Source organism: Leptonychotes weddellii, chromosome 7 (assembly GCF_054177405.1).
Source record: "Leptonychotes weddellii isolate Sample4059 chromosome 7, ASM5417740v2, whole genome shotgun sequence".
NCBI lineage: Eukaryota > Metazoa > Chordata > Mammalia > Carnivora > Phocidae > Leptonychotes > Leptonychotes weddellii.
The window spans coordinates 60,729,666-60,755,183 of NC_138375.1; the positions used below are offsets into that span (position 1 = coordinate 60,729,666).

The following is a 25,518-nucleotide window of genomic DNA, read 5'->3' on the forward strand; positions in this document are numbered from 1 at the left end:
TAGTGGCCTGAACTGGGGATGGAAAGAAGAGCAGTGATTTGAGATAAATTTAAGAAGCAGAATTACAGTACTCAGTTACTAAATGCAGGGGATAAGGAGGATAGAGTTATGGGATGTCTTCCGAAGATTCTGACCTGAGGAACTGGGTTGACTGCCATGCCATTTTCTGAGAAAAAGAACCCTGGAAGAGACAGAGATTTGGAGTTGAAGGAGATAACAAGTTCAGTTGGGGCAGTTGAGTTAAAAATGTCTGAAAAACCATCTAAGTGAAGATGTCAGATGAAGAATTTGATAGTGTGCCTAAAACTCAGGAGACAGAATGTGGATTAACATGTAAATCTGAAAAACACTGTAGCTGAAGCTATGGATTGAAGGATATTGTTTAGAGAGAGACGAAGAAAACCTAGGACAGAGCTTTGAGGAATTCCCACCATTTAATACTTGAGTAAAAGAGGAGGAGCCAGTAAAAGAGCTGAGGGTTTTGACTCAGGAAATTGACTTGGGAGTGACTGATGATCTAAAGACCACGGCCCTGTATACTGGTAAGATCACCAAGATGTTGATCATTATAAAGCAGGCTATTGATACCAAAAGAAACATACTATGCTTTGTGCCTATATAAAATCCTGCGTGGTGTGGCAATATCTGTGATACTTTCTTAAGAAAGGTGAAATAATCTAATAAAGAAGGTCTCAAGAAGGCACTAAATGAAGAAAGAGTTTTTTTGAATGGAAAAACTGAAATACTAGGACTTGATTCTGAAAACAAAGATTAAAGAAGGATATGGTCAATATCAACAAAACCATGAGGAAAAAAGAACATTCAATAAAATTTAGGATATCAGATAAAAGAGAGTCTTTTATGATTTCAGGCAAATGAAAACTTTCTGTAAATTTTAAGGCAATGAATAAAATTCATATGTCAAAACTACAAATGGATTCACAAAAATTATGATGTGAATTCATGACTGATGGAATAAAAAACAGATTGCCCTTAGAAAGGTTAGGCTGTTTCAAGGTAATGCAAAGATGATAAGCATATTCTTTCACATTTTGCTCAGTGTCTATGTTTAAAAAAAGTGGTCCAGATGGACCAGGTATTATTCAATGTGCGATCTCATAACCTTAAAGCTAGTAGAGGACCAATGGTTTCAACAGAAACCATGCAACAGAACCCTTAGACTTAGGTATATAAAAAAGATAACAGAAAGATGACACTTAGTTTTAAAAAGTATATTATTTTCCTTTTACTTGGGTTAGATAGTCACCATTAGCATGAAATGCCTCATTCTAAAATAAACATTAGGGGCCCAACATAAATATTCTATATATTGGTGTTTCACAAAATTTACTGATCATAAGAATCACCTAGGCCACTAATTAAATGATTTCTAGGTACCCCTCTGGAGATTCTGCTTTACTAAGCTTGCTTGCTACAGGGCCAGAGAATCTATATGGTTTGACAAGTATCTCTGTGATTGTTATGATCTAGTTTGGAAATACTAATACAAATAAATTGTGAGTTCCTTTAAAGTCAGAACCATATCTTCACCATTTTTACTAGCACAGTTTCTGGGACAGAGCTGGGACTTAATCAATGTATACATCACTGACAGCATAGTCTAAAACCTGCAACTCTAACAGGTGCAAACCTAAGTGACTTTGATAAGTTGTAGAATCTTCTTGTATGTACAAATGACAGTTCCAGCTGACTGGGCTCAGGAATTTCCCTTCATCTATTTGGGACTTCATTCCTCCTTAGCCCTCACTGTCAGATACCTTGTGCTTCCTTACTCCCATCTCCCCACAATCCACATCCTTGATTTATCTTTTGCTTTGTGCAACTTTAGAGGCTAGGAATGAGAAGAAAGTAATCCCCTGTGGCTCTGTCCCCAACAGTCACACCCCCAGAGGCCCCATCCTGCTCCTCACCTGAAAGCCCCTGCCCTAGCTCCTGTGATGAAATGCCCCGGGTAGCCTTCCTACCTGAAGAAGGAAGAGGAACAAATACTGAGTCTAGGTTTTACTTTGAAATTCAGATTCATGTGTCAGTCCTAGTCTACAGTTCATTGGAACACAGGGACATTTACAGAAAAACCTTTGCTGTAGTTTAAAATTGGATTAGTTTTCTTATTTATTCAAGATTTTTATCTGCTTCCCATTATTACTAGCATTAAAAAAATAACCAAACATAAAATTTTCACAAATGCTGAGACTGCTGAGGAGGGGAGAACCCGTAAGACCACACTCAGTTCCACAGGAGGCTGGGGTATGGGGGAAGGAAAGAGAATCAGATGGGCCAACTGCAAGGGCCTGTGGGAAGAAAAGCATGGCTGGAGGGCAGGCCTGAGATCACAAAGTACACAGTCCCCCATAGTGATGACTCTGAAGGAGACAACACTCATTTTTGGCCGTGCAGGTTTTCTGTGTTTAAGAGTCTCATGATTTTGTGACTTTTAAGATAAATGATGAATGACAATGATGAGGGTGGTAGGAATACAAAGTGGGGCTGGGATGTAATGTAAAATAAACAGCACAAAAAGCAAGGGCACAGCTACACTAAGATGGGAACTCAGTGTACGGTTCTTGCTTGTGGCATAACTAGACAGATCCAGTTCCCATGAGATGGCTCAGCATGATGCAATTTATAAATACCACATGCGAAATGAACCTAGAAATCAAAGAAAAACCGTTACATGACAAACGGGGTGCACAAAAATGCAGGTTATAAATAAGGTTTAGAGTGTGTGATAACACATACATAAAAGAGTAATCCTTCCAAAATTAGTGGAATATTTCTAACTTAAATTAGAGCATAATGCTTTTCTTCATTAACCAGTTTCAAAGATACCATGCCACTTATCATGAAAATCCAGTAAGTACTGATAACCATGAAGAGAAATGAGAATCTTAATAATAATTTCTTCTGGTGTCCATCAGAAGTGATTGAGTTCAAGAACAATCACGTAGCTCCGCATTTCAAAATAATTTAAATTACCCTCCCCATCAACTATCACGGAGGGTCTACTGTGGGAACAGGGGCAAGGAGTGGCCCACTTAGTAATCTTTCTAATTGTTGGCTAAGATTTTGAAAAGCCAAGTTAGTTTATACAGGGTAGCAGTTTCTATCATTAAGAACCTTTCCTCCTCTGGAAACCAGGGCATAATCATTTGCTATAAGGAGGAAGAAGGTGGTAACAGAAATTAGTGGCCTTATACCCAATTCAACGATGCTGAAAAATCTTCAGTACCCTTCTATGGCATTAAGAAACATTTCTGTCTTACCAAGTTCATTCATTGCATGTCTATGCTCTTCATCAAATGAAAGTTTCATTAGAACACACACAGCAGGACAGATCTGATGTTCAACAGGGGCTGGCACTGAAAAATAAAATTGACATAGACCATAATGCTTTGTTTTTTTCAAAAGCAACAATGTTTATTATATTTAAAAAAAAAGCAGGGCTCACTAATATATCCCTAATGCATAATAGTTTAGTAGATCAACAAATATTTGCTGAATAGATAAATACTACCAACATGGAAAAGAAAATATGAGTAAAGGGCTTTTCTTGGTTCCAGAAAAATGTTTACTCCTTATCTTCCTTTAACTATCTCTGTTAGAATAAATCCCTTGCAGGTTTATACTATAACTCAAATAATAATTTAAAATTATGTTGAATATGTAAAAGAATAAAGATGCTTTGGTATAAAGCTGTTTTTGTTATAATTTCTATTTAAACTATTGTCACGAGTGTGGGTTAAAAGCACTTATTTGTGTACAAATATAGTAAAGAAATCTAGCACAAACCTGTGGAGAAAGCTTACCATATAGACAGTAAACAAGAATCTAAAGAAGAGGTGTCCAAGAAAATGTACCTCCACATTTAATACCATGCACACAGTTTCAAAGCTCATTATTTGAAATAAAAATTTAAAAAGTAAGTCTATTTTTCAGAAGTAATATTATTTTATTTAAGCATTTTGAGAACAGTTATGAAGATCACAAAATACAAGTTATTACATAACTGTTGATACCCACAGAAAAAAATCCAGAAAGACCATGTTCTCTCAGTAAAGTATCTTATTAGTTTTCTTTATCCCTAGGACAAAAAGATATAAAGGACTATTTCTGCTATTTTCTTATTCTTGAAAATTTGTAAATTTTAAATAAATTCACCTTTATACCTAAGCTAAAAAAATCTGCTAAAGCTTCAGAGAAGGTGTTCTCACCATCACCCCTTCTACTGCTCCCTGAATCAACAGGTTGATACAATTGTCCCCTGTCCTGTGTATGTGGATGTGTTTGTGTGTGTGTTCTTATCAGGTAAAAGGAAGGTCTTACCTTATATACTTGCTGCTTTTGGTTCTTGCTACAGGAATGAAGTAAGTTATGTCCCCAAGGGTCCCAATTCCTAACTTCCCTGCTCCTGATGGAGAGGAGTTGGTAGCCCAGCGCTTCTCCGCACAGAGCTGGGTGGCTGATCAACCCAAGCAACTGGGACCTATCGCCTGAAGCAGGAGGGTGCGGTGGGAAGAGCACTGGGTTGACAGTCAGAAGATCTGGCCTCTGTTCCTGGCTCTACCACTTACTAGCTATGAGGCTACAGGCAAGCCTTTTAGTGTCTCTGAGCCTCAGTTTCTTCATCTGTAAAATGGACATGATAATACCTTCCCTTCCTACTCCAGGAGTTTGTTGTGAAGCTCAAATAACATAACAGATTTAACACAGCTTTGTATCCACTGAGTAGAGTGTTGTGCAAATGTAAAGATTATGGCTTGGTCACTAACTGCTGAAGGAACTAAAGTCACATTCTTGAGCTTAATCTATAAAATGGAAGGGATGGAAACATAATTGCTCAAGTTCTTTCTAGATTATTATGCTGTGACTATAAATCTCTCTTAATCTCTCGTTCTTTTTTGGTTGCATAGTACTGCATGTAACATTTTCCTTTACTATTTTTTTTTTCTAGAAAAATACAGACCTAAGTTTTAAACTATGTTAGCAGTGTAGATGGCTACTATAAACTTCCCATTCCAACTCATAAAGACAACATACTACCTAAAAAAGTTTTCATTTAAAAAATGTTTACATTTGCTTTTTGTAACATGCACTATAGGGAACATACTTGGATTTTTGTCCTGGTCCATGCCTTGTTCATGGGCTTCCTGCCACTCCCAACAGGTTTCACAGTAAGCTCGTATCTGTTCCAAAAGATGAAGGACTCGGATTTCACGCCTGCCTCTCTTGTCATCAGGCTGTGAGTGAATGATGTTGTGAAGTGCTGCACTGGCCCTGGCCCGAGCCTCTTTACTGCCCCGGGAATTTCCCAACAACACAGAGTCTTTGTCATTGCCATGTAAAAGCTGGATGAGGAGAGGAAGACATCCAGACTGTCGCATGGATATACAGCTGTCTTGGGAGCTAGACATAGCTAGCAAAGTTCGCGACATATCATCCTTATCATGAGTACCAAGCATTGACAACAATGAATACACCATTTCCACCTGTGGGCCAAATGAGTTTAGAAACAAAATTATGACTTTAATATCCAAACGCTAACACCAATGAAGTGATGAATGGGATATTTATTGTAACTCATTAAAAAGAAAAAACTCAAAACCCCTTTCTAGGATGAAGTAATGAGTATTATTTCAAAATCCATACCCGTATTTCAAAATCCATCACCAATTTGTTTATATGAGTAAATAGAAGTAGGTGGCATACAGTGTTGAAAGAGAAAGTAGGTTCTCACATAAAGTGCTGTTTGTCTGGATCAGCTGGTCATAGTGAATGACAATTGATATCACACACACACACACACAAAATGAGGAATGTGGTTTATTTAAATATTTTACATAATTTAAAAATTTTACTTCTTTTAATTTACAACTATAATCAATAAATAGAAAACAATTTCAACAATTATTATTTACTAAGTACTAGTTCTCGACAATCACTAACCCTTGCCAGATTATGTTAAAAGTGTATGATTTCTCCCTTAAACATACAAAAATATTTTGTCATAAGAAGAAGAATGCCATGATCACATAGGGAGTACAAGGCTAGGATTCTTAATTTTCTTTTTTTAAAGCATCCAGTAAGCACCAATTACTCTCTGACAATAAATTCTAAGGGTTTATTCAGAAGTAGAATAGAAACTGGAAAGAGTACCCAGTTATCCTGGATTGTAATTAGCCTCATTTCAAAGCCAGAGTCATTACATAAAAGTAGAGGCTATTATATAAAGAATGTATCATCTCTATAAATCAGTGGTTCTCAATCAGGGGTGATTTTGGCCGTCCTAGGACACTTTGGGCAATGTTTTGGAGACATTTTTGGTGGTCACAACTGTGAGAGAAAGTGCTATGGGCATCTACTAGGTAAAGACCAGGGATACTGCTAAACATCCTACAATAAAGAATTATCCAGTCAAGAATGCTGAGGCTGACAAACTCTAAATAAATACACACTACTCTTAGATATTAATGTTTTAGGAAGGTGGTACAGAACTGTGGATAAACTGGGCTTTCAAATTCTGGTTCCACCACTTATGAATGAACTGTGTGACACTATCACGTTATTTGATTTCTCTGAGCCCCAGTTTTCTCAGTTACAAAATGGAGAAATTTACCTAACAAGGTTTTCTCTGTGAAGATTAAATGAAATAATACATGTATAGGAAGAGTAGCTGGCATTCAAAAATGTAGCAAGGTCTTAATATTATCATTCATAAGTCACTTCAAAAGGCAATGGTATTCTAGCTGCTAGTTTTCATGCAACGGTCCTGGTGAATATTAGATTTTCTTTATAGTAAGAACTACACGTTGATGTTGGACAGACCTGGGGTTGAAGTCCAATTTAAATATGCAACAGCTGCCTAAACCAAATTTTTTGCTTCAGTTTTCTCTTTTAAAAAAGAGGGACAAGAATACTGCACAGTGTTTTCGAGAAGATCAGAGAAAATGTACACACAACTTCTAGCGCAGTTATTGGCATATGAGAGGTCCCAATTAGCAGCTATTGTGAGTTATTAAAAGGATGAAGTCTCATATTAACAATATTGTTGATTATTCTAAATTCATTTCTTAAATCACATTAGTTATTTCAGTAATGCTTTTCATAAGAGCCATTATATTGTTAAAGAAAGAATAGGTAGAGTATGTTGTGAAAACAGTTAATGGAATTACTTAGATTTAACTGAAAATATACTGTTTAGTTATATTAGAATTTCCTCTTTGTCAATATAATATTAAAGACTCTGGCTTTAAAACAACAATGAAACAATTGTTTTCTTTTTAAACACACCATTCTCAAGTCCTAAAATATTTGCTAATATCTGAGAGACTAAGAAAACTCACTTATCAGCACTGGGTAACATTCTATTTCAGTAATTTTTCCATCCACTTAAGTAAATTTATTAAACACTCATTATGTGCAGGCTCTGTGGTAGATGTCACAAAAGATTAAATAAAAAAAAGTCCCTATTCCCCAAGAGAGTTTCACGCAAATTGCAGTGACTCAAAGGAGGTAGACAGACTGCATGGGGAGGTAAGAGGACACTGGGAACCAGAAAACGTTTTGTAAAGAAGTAAAACCCAAGCAGAGTGCTGCTGGCTGCCTCGGATTCTGACAGCCATTTGGGAGTGGGGTGGAAAGGGGAGGTGGTACTACCTCAGGCAACGCACGGAGGCAGAAAGTCCCACGGAGTGCTTGGGAAGCAGCAAGTAAGTAAGCCAGTCTGGCTGGAGCTTAAGATACTTGCAGAGAAGTGGATGATATGGCTGAGAAAGAGTAAAAAACTAGCTAAATTGGCACTTTTTTATAATCCTCATTTTTCCTTTGTACTCTTCTGTATAAAGATGTTTCTTTAAGAAGAGACTGGGGTGATGGAACCAGAATTCTCTTCTAGTTGAATTTAAAAGATGAGTGAAGAATGTTTTAGCAAAGTACTCTTAGTATTAGTGACCAGAGTTTATAGTCTTCTGTTACCTTGGTTCCCAGATGACTTGTCAACCTTCGAGGAGCAGAGTGTGTGCTACTAGAACTCAAAACACTGGCTGTTTCATGATCCATTCGTGTAGTTGAACCCTAGAAATTAAGCAAATTATGGATAGTATAATTTAGATTATAAATAAATAGAGTTAACTTCATGTTAAGGTGCACCAAATGAACTGTCTTTAGGGTAAATAGCTAAATACAGCATGAAAAGTGTGGACATTTTAACTGCTCAAAATGAGTATTTTTACCTGTGAACTTAAGTAGATTTTAAGGAAAAACTGAAGAAAAGTTAAATACAGTGTGGGAAATAACCAAACACTGAAGAAATTCTAAGAGTGGTATTTTTTCAAAGATCAAAAGACATGAAACCACATTCAGTTAAAGATAAATTTATTGATAGAAAGCTTTATTAGTTGATGAAATGCTCTAAATTACCACAAAACTAATTTGGAATTTGGTATAGTCCATGTTCTCCAGGAACTCACAGTACAGAGAAGGACTGCTTAAAACTTAATTAGAGAAAGACATGAAAAGATCAGTAACTGCACTGTGGGATGATAAGCACCATAGTATAAAAAGGTATAAAATACTGAGGAGAAAAAATAATAAAGTATTGAAGGAAAACAGGAAGAAACAACTACTTGGTATAAGGAACTATTAAAGGTTGCATAAAATAAGTAACATTTAAGGTAGGCCTTGAATTCTGGGGTAGGAGACAAATGCAGCAGTCTGTATAAAGGTATAAATATGGAGAGCATGGGGTTTGTTTAACGTGGACAGAACACAAGGTGTATGATGGGAGATGAAGGTTGGGTTAAATTATTAAGTGTCTCATGAGTCATTTTAAAGATGTTGCTTTTAAGCTGTGGATGTTGTAGAGCCACTAGACTTTCGGCAGGAGGGTGGCACAGCCAGAATTATATCATTATTTATTTTTTAAGTTTTATTTTGTAATCTCTACTCCCAACATGGGGCTTGAACTCATGATCCTGACTGAGATCAAGAGTTGCATGCTCTTCTGACTGAGCCAGCCAGGCACCCCCAGAATCACATCTTTAAAAGAGTATACAAAGACAGAATGGAGAGATCACAGTGGGAAATCAGGAAGAGGGTGCTTTCAATAGCTGAGCCGTCATGAGGGCACAAAGTAAGGAAGTAGGAATAGGGAGTTGGGGATACCCTGTATTTAGAGGACAGAATCAATTGGTTTGCTAATTGACTAGATGTGAGAAAAGAGATGCTGGGAACCAAGGACAACTTGGAGGCGCTGAGCTTGGATAAATGGGCAGATAGTGCAGGCAGTGTGAATACAGGAAACCCAGGAAGAGATGATGGGTTTCAGTGTGGGACCTGAGATCACCAATCAATATACTGACATACAGTAAAAATGCACAATGGGCATCTGAAAACACAAGATGCAACTCTGGACAGGAGTAGGGACTACAGATAAATATGTGGGACCTATCAAAATACTGGCTATACCTAAAGCCATTCATTAATGATTAAGAATAATGATTATAAGAATATATCCAATTAGAAAACAATACTGGCAGGTATTCTGCTACAGTTCTTAATCTTTCAAAAGGAAAAGCTAGAATATAAACTCTTTGAGGGCAGAAACTTTATTCTGTTCACTGTTATATTCTCAATACCAAGGGTAGTTTTAAGTTCATAGTAGGTATCCACAAAATATTTGTTATGAATGAAAGAGGAGCTAGTAGTAAAATCTGTAAGAATATCTGGGCAGAGGACACCTTTGCTGGTTCCTTCACATATAGATGCTCTCGCTAATTGGAGAAGGGGGTGTGGCAAAGGGGTGTTTTTCCCATTATGGGAAAAACAGGTTTGAGGATTGTGAGTTGTTTATTTCTACTCTGGAGGGTTCAATGAGTTGGAAAAAGTCACTATCTCTGAATGTACCCAATATCCCTAAATTTTGGAACCAACAGACCTTGTAATTTCCTTTGTGCATTAGCCTCAGGGCAGCCCAACATTAAGCAAAGGCAGAAGCATTAAGCAAAGGTAAGAAAGAATACAGTGTGTGGCGGTGGGAGTCGGAGTGGGGACAAAACTGCAAATAAATTTGGACATAAAGAGCTTATTCTGGTTGTAATAAGGAGGATGGATTTGAGGAACCAAGATTCAGGGTAGAGAATAGTCCGGGTTTTCTTTTAAAGTAAATTTCAGGCAAGGATTCTTTCTTGGTCTACAGGAGAAGGTGAATGACTCTGTATCCTGACGCAAACATATTATCTTTGAGGATATCTGAACGTTTGTGGTAGGTAGGCTGTAAGGCAACCCCAGTGATCCTTATCTCCTGGCAGTCATGCCCTAATGTAATGTAATCCCCTCGTTTTGAGTGTGGGCTTAGGGACTGGATTCCAGTGAAAAGAATGCTGCAGAGGAGATGAGACGTCACTTTCAAGATAAGGGTACAAGGACTGTGCTTCCACCATGGGTACGTACCCTCTCTTGTTTTCTCTGAGGGAAGCCAGCCACTATGTTGTGAACTGCTCTATGGCCAGGCCCAGGTGGCAAAGAACTGATTTCTCTGGCCAACAGTCGGTAAGGACATAAGGTCTGCCAACAGCCCTCTGGGTGAGCTTAGAAGCAGATCTTTCCCTAGTCAAGCCTTGATATGACTGTGGTCCCAGCCAACGCCATGACTGTAGTCTTATGAGAGACCCTGAATCAGAGGCACTCAACTAGGCTGCACCAGGATTCCTGACCTACAGAAACAAATGTTTGCTGTTTTAAGCTGCTACATTTGTTAGGTAGCAACAGATAACTAACACACTGTTTGAAACAAAAGAGAAACAAAGAGCTAAATTATAAAACAAGGGAAAACCTATTTTTACAATAAAAAACATGTTTCTGGCATTCATTTCAGTGTAGATATCAAATTATCTTTAAGCTTCAATCTAAGTATCTTCCTGTACTGAAAGAAATCAGCTCCTTGATTTTGGGACACTTCCCCTTCTCCCAATCTACCGAGATAGAAATTCAGATACTTTTTTTTTTTTTAAGATTTTATTTATTGGGGCGCCTGGGTGGCTCAGTTGGTTAAGCGACTGCCTTCGGCTCAGGTCATGATCCTGGAGTCCCAGGATCGAGTCCCGCATCAGACTCCGGGCTCGGCGGGGAGTCTGCTTCTCCCTCTGATCCTCCCCCTCTCATGCTCTCTGTCTCCCATTCTCTCTCTCAGATAAATAAATAAAAAATCTTAAAAAAAAAAAAAAGATTTTATTTATTTATTTGACAGAGAGAGACACCACGAGAGAGGGAACACAAGCAGGGGGAGTGGGAGAAGTGGGCTTCTCGCTGAGCGGGGAGCCCAATGCGGGGCTCGATCCCAGGACCCTAGGATCATGACCTGAGCCGAAGGCAGATGCTTAACGACTGAGCCACCCAGCCCCCAGATGCATTTATTATAAGGAGATAACAAGAAAACATTCCCATACCCACACGACCTATAGAACTTGGGCCTTGAGAATCTTTCCTGGGCCCTTTTATTATGACTAGACCTGTGCCAACATCTTTCAGAGGGACTTAGAGAAATGATAACTCACAAGAAATGGTAACTTCCTAAGAAGTGTTTTCTACCCAACTCATGAGTAAATTCTGAAGACACTTGAGTGTGATTAACTCTCTCATAAACTCAAGACCTGTTAAAGCAGTCATCTTGCACATCTCTGGAATTGGCCTTGCTCGTTGTTCAAGATACAAGTATTCTCTATATCATTCTCAACTCTCAGCTGTAAAATGTGTGAGACCCTTTTTTCCCCACTGTGTTCTTTCCTATCCAACCTTTCTTGGGGAATCTAGATTCCGTGCGGCATGAATCCTCAACTTTTCACCTACTGCTGCTGTTACTCCTGGCTTTCCCCAAAACCTGGCTCTCACAGGAAACCCCTTCTTGCTGCAGCCTTCTCTCCTACGAGCCATGTACTTCGCAGAGTCAGGAGGCAGTGTAAGTCTATGTTTTCCTCACTCTAAATCATTTTGAAGCCCTGTAAAAGGCCCAAATCTCTTTGCGTTATAATCGCCTTTCCCCCCTTTCCCAGTCCTAACATAATTTCTGACCTCCCAATCACTATACCCAATCATTACTTTGGCACAAGGGTCACTGACCTCCTTCCACTTTAACTACTGCATCATTCTGGATAACTTCAACATCCATGCACATAACCCATTCAAAACCTTGGCCCCTCAGTTCTCTGATATCATCTTCAAAGACATTTTTCTCCTCTACTCCATTTTAGCCACCGACCTCAATGATTATATCCTGGACTATTTCCATTACCCCAAAATGCACCATCTCTAAATAACACATTTAGTTATCCCATGGTAGCTCTGATAGCCTATTCTTCTAGCAATCTCCTTTAACCTTCCCCAAGAAAGCTTCTTCGAAATGACTGGAATAGCAAGTCATGGATCTCTCTACATATTCCAGCTTGAATTTCTTGCAGTGTATCACTTCCATTAATTCTCTTAGTTTTCAATAGCTTTACTCCATGGTTATTCCATCCCACTTGCCTGCAAACACCGTAATTACAGATGAATCCAACTGTTTTTTTCTATACCCTGATATGGACTGCTGAGCAGTATCTGAGAAATCTGACCATGTGAGAAAATAACACAACTCTCCAGGATGCTGCGCATTTAACATTTATGGTCACCAATACATTTGGGCCCTTAGTACTGTACCTGCAGTCTTTGTTTCCCTAGTCAGCTCTCCTTTCTTTCCTTACACTGGCTATTTTTTTTTTTTTTAAGATTTTATTATTTCACAGAGAGAAACACAGTGAGAGAGGGAATACAAGCAGAGGCAGAAGGAGAGGGAGAAACAGGCTTCCCGCAGAGCGGGGAGCCTGATGCGGGGCTCGATCCCAGGACCCTGGGATCATGACCTGAGCCAAAGGCAGACGTTCAATGACTGAGCCACCCAGGCGCACCTACACTGGCTATTTTATACAGGCCTCCTTTTGCACAAAATTGACTATTCTTCCTTTACCACAAATAATTTTACCTTCTAATTTACAGGGAAATAGAAGCCATCAGACAAAACTTCAACTTTTTGCTACCAAACCAACAAAGTAACCTGACACCATATCCATCTCTACCTTCTGCTGTTGCATCCTTCTGTGGCCCATCCCTTCATGTGTGCTCTGGATCCTCTCCCTCTACTGATTCCTTCCCATTGTCATTCAAGCATGCTCATCTCTTCTATCTTAAAAAAATAAAACAATCTGCAAATTTTCTCTCAAATCTGTATTCTGCATCAGGTAACAGCCTGTTCACTTTTTGAGTTAGCTAGAATTGCTCTCTTCTACTTTTTTTTTTTTTTAAGATTTTATTTTAAAGTCATCTCTACATCCACTGTGGGGCTCAAACTCACAACCCCGAGACCAAAAGTTGCAGGCTCTATTGACTAAGTCCACCAGGCACCCTGCTTTCTTCTACTTTTTAACCTTCCATTTAAGCCTCAACTCACTTCAGTATAATACGGTAGGGAAGAAAGCCAATGAAATTGCTCTTGCTAAGATCAACAATGACCTTATTTTGGTAAAACCCAATGCAGATTTTTTTAGTCCTTATGATCAGTGGTGAATAATGTTAACTGTTTCCTCTTTCTTGGAACAATATGATTCCCTTGCTTTACGATGTTAGCCCACGTCTTCATCTTCTCACTCTATAATCACAGGGGACGTAAAAATCTTCCATACCTTGAGTTATCATCACATTCTTCACCCTTCCCTTCAATTCCAAACTCAAAATTCTAACAGCCTACCTGACATAGTTCTACTTCAATGTCTCATATTTAACACCTTCAAACTTAACCTTAATTTTAACATTTTTGAAACTAGATTATTTTCTTCCACAAACCTCCTCCTCATCTAGAGTTATCACTGAATTATATCACCATCCTCCTAGCTGCCTATGACAAAAACCTGGAAGTCACTCTTTACTTCTTTCCCCTTCCCCCTTAACTGTCATATCCAACACCAAACCTTACGGATTCTATTTCCTAAATATTCTCAGGTACTCAGATATCCACCAACCGACTCTCTCAAATCTATCAATTATTCCCCTAATCCTGAGGCCACCATCATCTTTCACCTAGATATGGTACCTAATTTACCCAATCATTTTTGAGGTGTCATAATAAATTAATTTATGACTTTCTCTAGGACCAACATCATCCTAACACTAGTTAAGTGCTTCTAATATGTGTTCCTGTAATACTATGTACTTGCCCTCTCATAATACTTAACACACTTTGTGGAAACTGCTCATCTGTCTTACTTTTAGATTGTAAGTTTCTTAAGGAAAAGGTAGCATGTATCTAGCTCACTCCCATATCCTGGGGCTGTGAACAGTCTTGGCATAAAACAGATGCTTAGTAAACAGATGCTGAACATTGATGAATGAATTTTATATTATCTTTTGGTGACAGGAGTGGGGGAAAAGGTGAACAGTAAAGTGAAAAACGGGTGGCAAATACAGAGGTGGGGATAAGATGAATGGCTGGAGGGGACCCTTCCAAGTAACTATAATTTCTTTTAATCACTACATATTAAAATCAAGCATTTCTTTATTTTCTACTTTTCCCTTATGCATCCTTAAATAGCCACTGCCAATAGAGACAGGCACTCAAAAGTTCACTAAGGAGACCTAGAAGGGCTATGCCTGATGGCTGCACTTAGTGGAGTGGCGATACAGTCAATTTCAAGTATTCCTCCTGGGTCGGAACCCGTCTTGTCTCTTCCTGCTTACTCACTTTAGAAAGTGACTCCAGGGTTTCTATTTCACAGGCAGCAGGAGTCTCTATGTCACTGTGAAACCTGGCCTAAGGAGGGGAAGAAGGAAGCATTTACCCCCTTTTCTTCCTAATCAAATTGTACATGGAAGTAATCAAACAGTACACAAGAATTTCTCCTTATAGAAGTTTCCCAGCTAATTTTGTACCCCCTAACGAATTAATGGAGCTGGGTATAAGGTATCAGTTACTGTTATTATCACAAAAAGATAGACAACCACACATTATATACTTCCTGACTGAAGACCAGAAGACCACAATCCACCCTCAAAAGACTTGCAAAAACAAAACAAAACAAAAAAACAAGGCTTGAAAATCCAAAGCTGATCACATCTCTAGATCCAAATACCAATTTAAAGGAAATACAGGGGACAGAGAAAAATGTCAAACTACACACCATGAAGATGTTATCAGCAAAATCCAGACTATGGAAAACTGTATAAAACAAAGAACTTTCATTCCTCAACTAATAAACATCCAGAAAACAAGAGACAAAAAAGGAACCTAGAGATTAAAAGAAACTTTGTGGAGGGACGCCTGGGTGGCTCAGTATGTTAAGTATCTGCCTTCAGCTCAGGTCATGATCCCAGGGTCCTGGGATTGAGGCCTGCATCAGGCTCCCTGCTTAGCGGGGAGCCGGCTTCTCCCTCTCCCTCCCCCTGCTTGTGCTTGCTTGCTTTCTCGTTCTCTCTCTCTCTGTGTCAAATAAATAGGTGAAATCTTTAAAAACAAACAAACAAAAAACCCCACAAAACTCTGGAGACTTATTAATAATCCCAAAGCATGAACCTTACCTGGAAAGAGTCAAATAAGCTGTGAAAAATTATGACATTTATGAAAACAATTGCAGATTTGGATACTGACTAGATATCGATGCTATTACTGTTGGTTCCTTTGGGAATGTAATAATGGCAGTGTAGTTACATACTTTCAGTTTTTTTAAATAAGCTCTACACCCAGTGTGGGGCTTGAGCTCACATGCTCTACCAGCTGAGGCAGCCAGGCCCCCCTCCCAATAGTTATGTATTTTTATTATTTATTTATTTATTTATATTTTTAAAGATTTTTATTTATTTATTTGACAGAGAGAGAGAGCGGCAGGCAGAGGGAGAGTGAGAAGCAGGCTCCCCGCTAAGTAGGGAGCCCGATGTGGGACTCGATCATGTCCTGGGATCATGACCTGAGCCGAAGGCAGATGCTTAACGACTGAGCCACCCAGGCGCCCCAGTTATGTATTTTTAAAAAGTGTTGTTATCTTTTGGAAATACAGAGTGAAATATTTATGGAAGAAATGATGATGATGTTGGATCTTCTTCAAAAATAAAATGGGAGGGCAAAGTGGAATAGGGTACGTGTGGATTACTATATTATTTTATCTGCCTCTGTATATGTTTGAAATTTTCCATAGTAAAGTTTTAAAATGCTCATTAGCCGCAAAGCATTCTCTTATCATTTCATTTCTTTCCCACTCTTGGCTGAACTTCACCATTACTTACTGGCTATCACTAGAGATCTGGTTCTAAACTTTAAACAGAAAAGCTAAGAACCAATTCATAAATGAATTATACATGGTAGTTATATACTAAGCAAGCAGGGATCTGACCTGTATAATTTACTTCCAGCTTTCTCCTTCCATTTAACTTCCAGGGGAGATTAATCACAGATCAAGAAACACTATTTCTAGAAGGGATGTGAGATCTTCCTTCCAACCAACATATATTTACTGTTATTTACTATTTACCAGGGACTGTGAAGATATGAAAATAGACAAAACTAGATAAAATCTTCGCCCTTCTGGAGCTTACAGTCTAGTGGGGGAAATCAGTATTAATCAAATAATCACACAGATAAATGTAAAACTGCAAATGTGGTAGTCTTCAAAGAGAGGAATGTTCTAGGACAGCTTATAACAATGGGATTTGAACTGTTCAAGCCTCTTGAGAAAGTCATGCTTAAGTGCAAAGACACATGAACTGATGTTAATGGAGTGAAATGGGATGAGAAGAGCACTGTAAAGAAGGGGTATAGATTGTGCACAGGCTGTGGAAAGAGGAGGCCCAATAAATATGAGGTACTGAAAGGCCAGTGTGGCTGAAGTAGTGAGAGCAAAGCGTGATGTAGAGCTGACGAGTTAGGCAGGAGCCAGGTGATATAGGTCATAAAAAAGGGTTACCTTATTCTAAAAACCAAGGGAAGCCAATAAAGGGTTTTAAAGAGGGTGATTTACTCTTTGCAAAGATCATTCTGGCAGGGTGGATGGCAGGCAGGATACCAGGTGAGAGAGCGTGTACAATGAACTTGCATATGCAGTGGTAGCCAAAGTGCACCAGAACAGAAGCTTTGCTGGCTCATGCTACTTTGATCCTGAGAAATTCAGAGGCTGATTTTCATTTTTAGTTATTGTCAATGGCTTTTATTTCTGGAGCAAATAATAAAATAAAACAAATGAACAAATCCCAAGAGGTTATCATGTATAGATCCTATTAAGATAGTTTAAAGGAATCGTGGCTAACTGAATCACAGTCCCACAGGTTTGTATCACTTGGCTACATCAGGATTTGGAGCAGCTGTAGTATTGTTTTAAACAGTGACTAAAAGTAACCAAATAAATATTTAGAAAGGTCTAATCCTAAGCAAACAGTTTTTTCTGTCAAGAGCTTGAAACTTTTCTTTCTTTTCTTCTACATATATGTAGGAAAACAAATTTCCCAAATAATTCCCTAAAGGTAGAAAAAAAATATACTCAAAATAACTCAAATATGCTAAAATGTAATTTCTTTTGCCACAATTTACCATCTATAACTGAAGAGTTTTCCCCAGTATAATGCTAACTAGTAATACTAAAATGAAATACCTACTCAGTAAAATAACTTTAAATGCTTAAATATGAGACATTTTTAAAAACCTTAAAAAAATTTTTTTTATATATTTTTTAAGATTTTCTTTATTTATTTGTCAGAGAGAGAGAGGGAGAGAGTGAACAAGCACAAGCGGACAGAGGGAGAAGCAGGCTCCCTGCGGAGCAGGGAACCTGATACCAGACTTGATCCCAGGACCCTGAGATCACAACCCAGGTCGAAGGCAGACGCTTAACCGACTCAGCAACCCAGGTGCCCCAATTTTTTTTTTTAAAGATTTTATTTATTTATTTGACAGAGAGGGAGAGCACAAGTAGGCAGAGTGCCAGGCAGAGGGAGAGGGAGAAGAAGGCTCCCCGCTGAGCAAGGAGCTGGATGCAGGACTTGGTCCCAGGACCCTGGGATCATGACCTGAGCTGAAGGCAGATGCTGAACCAACTGAGCCACCCAGGCGTCCCTTAAATATGAGACATTATAAGCTTTAAATTTTAACCCATGCTCTTTTAAAAAATATTAAATCAAAAAAAACCTATAGACACTACAGGAATATTTTATATCAATAGTGGGGAAATTATCTTTAAAAACTTAGTGAAATTCTATTTTAAAAAAATCACTCATTTACAACATAAAATATTCACTGAAAAAATGTGAAGACCAAACACCCCAAACAGAATTCTGTCATATTATGATGCATTCTGATAAAACTCTAATAGAAAATTAATGGCAGAATTACAAGATAACAGTGCTACATTAAAAAAAAAAATCAAGTTGACTTCCACAATTTTGCTAAAAAATGATGTGATAATGGTTAAACATGACTAGGCTATGTCTCTTTTTAGGAGCATTAGTATCATTTTTTTCAATTATAAAACTTGGATTTCTAGATTCATGTAACCTTGAAGTACAACAGAAAACAAGAATTATAACAAAGTCTTTATCACTTTTAAAAACATAGAAATGTCTTTGCAAAGAATGCCTTAGAGAAAGAGCAAATCTGTTCAATGCAAGCAATAATAACTAGGTCAAATCATACATAACCAAAATGCAGTTTAGCATTTATTTTTCAAAAAAAACCTCTACCCACACTAATCATTTTTAGACTAAAACAGAAATACACAATTTAGAGCTATAAAATATACTTAGAAATTTTGAAAGCATTATTGTTAGATGTAATAAAGAAAAATGACATAGCATTTTGGCACTGAATTCTTCTGGAGATATCCATTTAGGACTAAGGAAATCAATAAGATTTACAGATCATTCTGAGGACTATCTCACTCCATATTCCTTTAAAAATATTTACATAGCTAATTAAAAAGAAAACCAATAAAATAATTTATTTACCTGACCACTATCAGAAGTTGCCATGTTGATTTCTGCCACTCCTTGACCTTCATTCTGCCGCTCAGCTTCATGTGAGCCAGCTTCGTGCTTGCTCTGAGATGACCTCTGTCAACATGGAGTTAACATCATTACATACAGAAACAGTGAATGCTTTCTTAGCCCACAGCTTTTTTTCTTTCCCGTATTAAAGCTCTGAATGCATCAATTATACAGGTTTACAAAAGCATGGAACTGCACTTATACTTCATAACCTCCAGCATGGTAGGCAGCTGACTATTTCAGTAAGAGGAAAGTGAAGTGTGTCCCCTGAGCATTAAAGCCACACAAGACAAAGGATTTTCTGAGACTCACAGAAACACCATCCTCCACCAGCTGTGCTCACATCACTCCCAGGGATATAACCCAACTAGAACAAATACTTGTCTCTTCCACAAGGTCACATGGTTCTGGCATTTAATAGAGCTGCAAATATAACAGTTAAACTATTACCTAGGCTTACAAATACATTCTGTATACGTATATTTATACACAGAATATATATATATTTTCTGCTAACAAAAGTCATGAAATCAATAAGCTCTTAGATCCTGATAGGAATAGAACCAAAAACCTTTTCTAATGTAACCACCATCTGTTATATGAAATGAAAATGACAGTAAAAGCAGTCATTTCAAGATAGATTATATCCAGTATAAAGCAATCACTCTGTAAAAATACCACTGCAGAATCAAAGAAGTAAACTAATTTTTCCATTATCTTTTATAGAAGCACAAATGTGCTTGCATGCTCTAGGAAAATGATACTCAAAAATAAAAATTACACTTTAAAACACTTGCCATATTTAATAGCAGATAATTGTATTACAAAATGGCTTCCACTGGAATTTCCTTAAACATCAAGCTTTCCTAGACCATTTAAAATGTGACTTAAAAGTTAATTTACATGCAGTATTTCCACCAATAAACTAAGTTATATATAGGCAAAAATGAGATAGCCCCAATAATTCAGAAATAGAAGAAAAAATAGTATCATCTGAAAATCACACTATAAAATTCAACAAATTCAGTAAAAGTAGAGACAATACAAAGTTAATCGAGAGGCAAAATGAATAAAAACCCACTAAAAGCACAAAGATTTGACACTAGCATAATTAAAGATGTCAATGTAAAAGTAATTCCTGAGCATCTGATATGTTAAAGTTACTTGTATGAGGTGCCACAGAATACAGTGCTGGCAAAACAAGACACTGTTCTACATACTCCTCAAGCTTATAGTCTCATCAGGGATACTATCAAATAATGTTAAAACTTTGACAAGCACACTGAAAAAAAGAGTACAAGGTGCTGTGAGAATAAATAAGCAGAGGGATATCACATGGCCTAACAGTTTGGGAAAGAGCCATCTTAGGAAGTGCTGTCTGAACTGAGATCTAAAGAATAGGAGTTCTGGGAAAATGGACAGGGTTAGGGGAAGGTTTTAGGTAAACAGATCAAATGCGAAGGACCTGAGGTTTGGGGGGAGGGGGGCTAGTTTGTTCTAGTACATCAGAAAAATCATGGTGCAGAGAGTAGAAAAAAAGATGGTAAAAAAAAAAAACTTACTGATTTTGTTGAATTTTAGTGTGATTCTCATACATCACTCCTGCCCTCACATAATCAATACTAGACTATTAATGGGAAAATTAATGTAAATTGATTTTTTAAGGTCAAATTTAATTTTAAATGGTCTAAGTAGGTAGGAGATATAGATGAGACCAGTTTGGAAGCTAATGTATTAACTTAAGTGTGAGATGATGGTACCTGACACCAGGCAAGCAGTGGCAGGGACAGAAGTAGGGACAGAGAGGTAAATCTGAAGGACTTGATATTACTGCATATGGGATAGAAGAAGAGATCTGCTGTCAAGAATTATTCCTATATTCCTTAACTCACACAACTGAATAATGATGGTAAGACTTGCAGAGAAGGTAATACTATGGGAGTGAGGGTTTTCTGGAGGAGTGGCATGGTAAGAAGGACGTAGGAGGAGAAGATCATTAATTATGCTTTGAACATGTTGGATTTAAGGTGTCTTTGAGACATCTAAGTGGAGATACAGAGAAGGCACATAGATTTAGGAGTCTGGAACTGAGGGCTAGGAAAATGAATTTGAGAGCCAATAGTGTATAAAAGGTAAGCGAAGCTGTAAGCACAAATGAGACGGTCTAAGGGAAAGATAATACAGATAACAGAAATAAAGACTTAAGGAATGTGTACAATTAATGTCCAGATAAAAGAGCATGGGCCTATAAAAGCCAAAGAGATGGGGAAAAAAAAAAGTGTTGCCATAAATGCCAAGAGAAAAATATTTCAAGCAACAGGAAGTGTTTAATAATGTAGAAAATGTCAAGATGAAGACTGAAAATATCAATTTAATTAATAATATAGAAGTCACCGATGGGAGTAGAGACTAGGTAGATTGGTGTGTTTTAAGAGTGAATGGTGGGGGAGAAAAGAAGAGTAAATGGTGGGGAGGAAATACAGACTTGGGAGTCTAGAAACACTTGTGGAGTGGGGGAATGGGAAAAGACAGTGAGGGAGGTAAGGGGATGAAGGAAGGTAGTTGCAAGGAGAGGCAGAATTGAGGAAGGTTCCTTTTATATTTTGAAAGATAAGATTTGAGCAGGTTTAAATGGCAATACAAAGGTGCCACAGAAGAGGAAGGAGATAAATATGTGAGAGAAAAGAGGTAAGAGTAAGAAGTTCCTGAAAAGGCAGGAAATGAAAATCCAAAGCACAGGCAAGAAAGCAGAACACCTCTTGACAGGAAGGACAGGCAATTCTGATGACAGGTACTATTTTCTCTATGAAGGAGGAGATGGAATTATGGAGGGAGATTAGTAAAGTCATTTCCAAGAGAAGAAGAATCCACAGAATTCTTCCACAGAATTCAGGGGGATCCACAGAAACATAGTAGTCATGAAGGATTACCAGACCCATTTGATGATAGGATGATGAATGTGATAAAGTTAAAAAAAAAAGTCTAATGTTGACTATGCATTAATCACTTGGCATCTACTGATTTATTTAATCCTCACACCAACTCTGTGAGGTAAGGTATTATTATTATCCCCACTTTACAGATTAAGAAACTGAGGCACAGAGAAGATAAGTATCTGGCTTTAGGTGACATACCTAGTAAATGGCAGAGTCAGAGCTGGGATCACAAGCCTGACTCTAGGGCCCAAAATAATATTTAACACTTATTATCTTTGTTTTCTTTCCTCCTCCTCCTTTCTATTTGTTATTTTACTTCCCTTTATTCTTTTACTGATCCTAGGCTACAGGCCTGCCTGCACTCTTTACCACTGTCCAATTTAGTATATGTGCTGTCAAAGTGAGCACTCTTTACCATGGTCCAAAGCTACTGCTAACATTAAAGGCAAAGAAACTGTTGCTGATTCCTAATGAAAGAATGATCCTAATTAGCATCCTCATTTCCAGAGTTGCTGGACAACTTCTCCAAAGTTTTCTACCCTAGAGATGAAAAAAAATTGTTGAGATATTTGCATACCACAACATTCACCCATTTTAAGTGTACCATTTTTTGTAAGCGTACCAAGCATCACCATAATCCAGCTTTAGAATATTTTTATCATTCTAGTATATGTGCTGCCAAAGCGAGCACCATTTTTATCATTCTAATAGGATGACTTGTGCTCGTTTACAGTTAATCCTCATTCCCACCCATACCTGTCTTAACTACTTTGTCTATATAAATTTAACTTTTCTAGACATTTCTTATAAATGAAATATGTAGACTTACATGTCTAGTTTCTTTTACTTAGCATGTTTTTGAGCTTGATCCATGTTACAGTATGTATCACCAATTTGTTCCTTTTTATTGCAGAACAGTATTCAGTTGTAAAGATATACCACACTGTGTTTTAATCATTCACCAGCTGATACACGTTTGCATAGTTTCTACTTTGGGGGCTACTATGAATAATACTGCTATGAACATTCACCTTAAAGTCTTTGTGTGAACATATGTTTTCATTTCTCTTGGATAGGTACCTTGAAGTGGAATTGCTGGATCACACGATAACTCTATGTTTAATACTTTAAGTAACTGCCAAACTGTTTTCCAAGTGGCTGCACATTTTATATTCCCAATAGCAATATATGATGGCTTCTATTTATCTACATTCTTGCCAATGTTTATTATCTGTCTTTATGATTATAGCCATCCTAATGGGTGTAAAGTGGTATCTCACTGTGGTTTTGATTTGCATTTCCTGAATGACTAATGATGGTGAGCATATTTTCATGTGCCTACCAGCCATTTCTGTACATTTTCTGGTGAAACATCTATTCAAATCTTTTTTTTTAATTTTTAAAAAAATTTTTAAATTGAGCGGTCTCCTTACTAATAGTTACAAAAGTACTTTGCATAGGATTTTAATAAATATTTCTCACTGGCTATTTTCTTTTTCTTTTAAAAGATTTATTTATTTACTTATTTATTTGAGGGCGAGAACAGACAGAAGATCTTCAAGCAGACTCCCTGTAGAGAGCGGAGCCCGATGCAGGGCTTCATCTCAGGACCTGAGCCGAAATGAAGTCAGATGCTCAACTGACTGAGCCACTTGGCTCTCTCACTGGCTATTTTCTAGAGATTTTACAACCATGCTACAACTCTCCTCACAGTTCCCATCTTTTTGATCTCCCCAAATGTATTTGCTGGTCAATAAATAATCCACCTTTTCTGAAAAGATATACAAGAAAGTGGTAAACTGGTTGCTTCACATATCTTTTTGTAATTTTTGATATTTGAATCATGTGCAATAATTACATCACTTGAATTCTGTACTGCATCTTGACCCTAAACCAGAGTTGTCAACAGGCAGGACAAAGAGTGCTATATGCAATACGCTTCATAGTGGAGAAATTATTTGACAGATATCCTCTCTTTTCTAATCTATGCTGTATGTGAACTAATTTATGAGTGTCCAAGCCCTGGTTTTCTCCATTTTCCAGATCCTCCCACTTATCTATATTAGCCGAACAACAATAATGGAATAAAGAAACTTTAAAAAGCAAATTAAAAAAAAAAAAGTTGTGGTTCTTTCTTAAATGTGATATGTCACCTTCCTTTAATCTACATTCACTGAACTAGTAGACTAAATGTAACCACTGTAGGCTATGACTAATATAATCACTTTCATAACAAAAGAAAACAAGAAGAGACTGGATCACAACAGTGGACAGCTGGCACAGTTGGCCCCAGATCCAATGGTATGAATAAAAGTTTTGAATAAATAAAAAAACACGAACAAGTCTCCAACCTGCAAAAAACTTATAACCATGCTGGAAAATAAGGGAGGCAATGAACAAACAACAATTTTTTAGGGCTTTCCAGAGGACAGAAAGTTGGTAAACTTTGAAATACCAGCAGGGAATATATTATAGTGGGAAAATGGTAACAAAAAGCTAGGGTGGTAATATTAATAGCAAACAAAATGAAATTCAAGGTGAAGAGCATTAAATGCTATACACAGAGCTATTTCATACAAATAAAAGATTCAATCAACTAGAAAAAAATAAATGCAAATATTCATTCCGAAATATAAAAGGATCTGTTAGATGCAGACAACAATAATCAGGATATAAGAAAGAGGAAAAAACTGTAACTACAGAAATGAGAAAAACAATAGCAGCAGAAAATATAAAAGAGAAAATATAAAATGTAGTACTGCTCAATAAAAACAAAAGGCTGCCTCTTTAAAAATAGTTAAAAAAATAGAGTGTTACAGTAAGTTTAATCAAGCGGGAAAAAAAGATAAACTACACTGGAAAGCCAAAGGGGTGGCAACAACCAGAATACTGCCAAACAACAATACCAGTGAGACTGAAAAAGGAGCAGAGATACTGTTCTTTTTTTCCCCCAGTCCTTAAGAGTCAACATTGCAAAATGGACACTTATTCCTTATATTACAAATACCGAGTTTTTATTGGCTTAAGTCAGCCAAGTTAAACTGCTTTTAGGAATATGACTTCATAGTACTTGTACTTAAAATGCCTACTTAGCAAATACATGTTTCTGCATATTTCAAATTCAGATGTGCTAAAGCCAAAGTTCCTATGATATTAAGAGTCAGACATAGAGGAAAACAGGTGACTAGAAGGTTGAAACTTTGGGCCAGACTGACCTCCAGGGAGGAGGAAGAGAGGGGCTTGGAAATTGAGGTCAGTCATATAGCTACCTATTTAATCAAGTGTGCCTACATAATGAAACCCCAATAAAACTTTGGATGCTGAAGCTCAGTGGAGCTTCCTGGTTGATGAACATATTGATATGTTGGGAGAATGACGTGTTGAGATTCTATGAGAGCACAGAAGTTCTGCATTCTTATCCCTCACTTTCCCCAGATTTTGCCCTATATTGGTCTCATTTGGCTGTTCCTGATCTGTATCTTCTATAATAAAACTGTAATTGTATGTTAGTATTTCCAGT

The 25,518-nt window shown here is 37.5% G+C and overlaps 1 protein-coding gene across 8 annotated transcripts in view; it reads right to left on the reverse strand.

Moving 5' to 3' along the window:
- Positions 1 to 25,518, reverse strand: part of APC (APC regulator of Wnt signaling pathway) — a 132,380-nt gene that overhangs the window by 18,124 nt on the left and 88,738 nt on the right. For 5 of the 8 annotated variants that reach the window (XM_081826446.1, XM_081826447.1, XM_081826449.1 and 2 more), the window contains 5 exons: positions 19,024 to 19,128; positions 7,993 to 8,091; positions 5,129 to 5,507; positions 3,285 to 3,380; positions 1,932 to 1,985 (listed from right to left, as the gene is read on the reverse strand). In XM_081826446.1, the coding sequence (XP_081682572.1) occupies positions 1,932 to 1,985; positions 3,285 to 3,380; positions 5,129 to 5,507; positions 7,993 to 8,091; positions 19,024 to 19,128 (733 nt within the window). The remainder of the gene's footprint in view (positions 1 to 1,931; positions 1,986 to 3,284; positions 3,381 to 5,128; positions 5,508 to 7,992; positions 8,092 to 19,023; positions 19,129 to 25,518) is intronic. The other 3 variants (XM_081826451.1, XM_081826452.1, XM_081826448.1) reach the window with 3 other exon arrangements.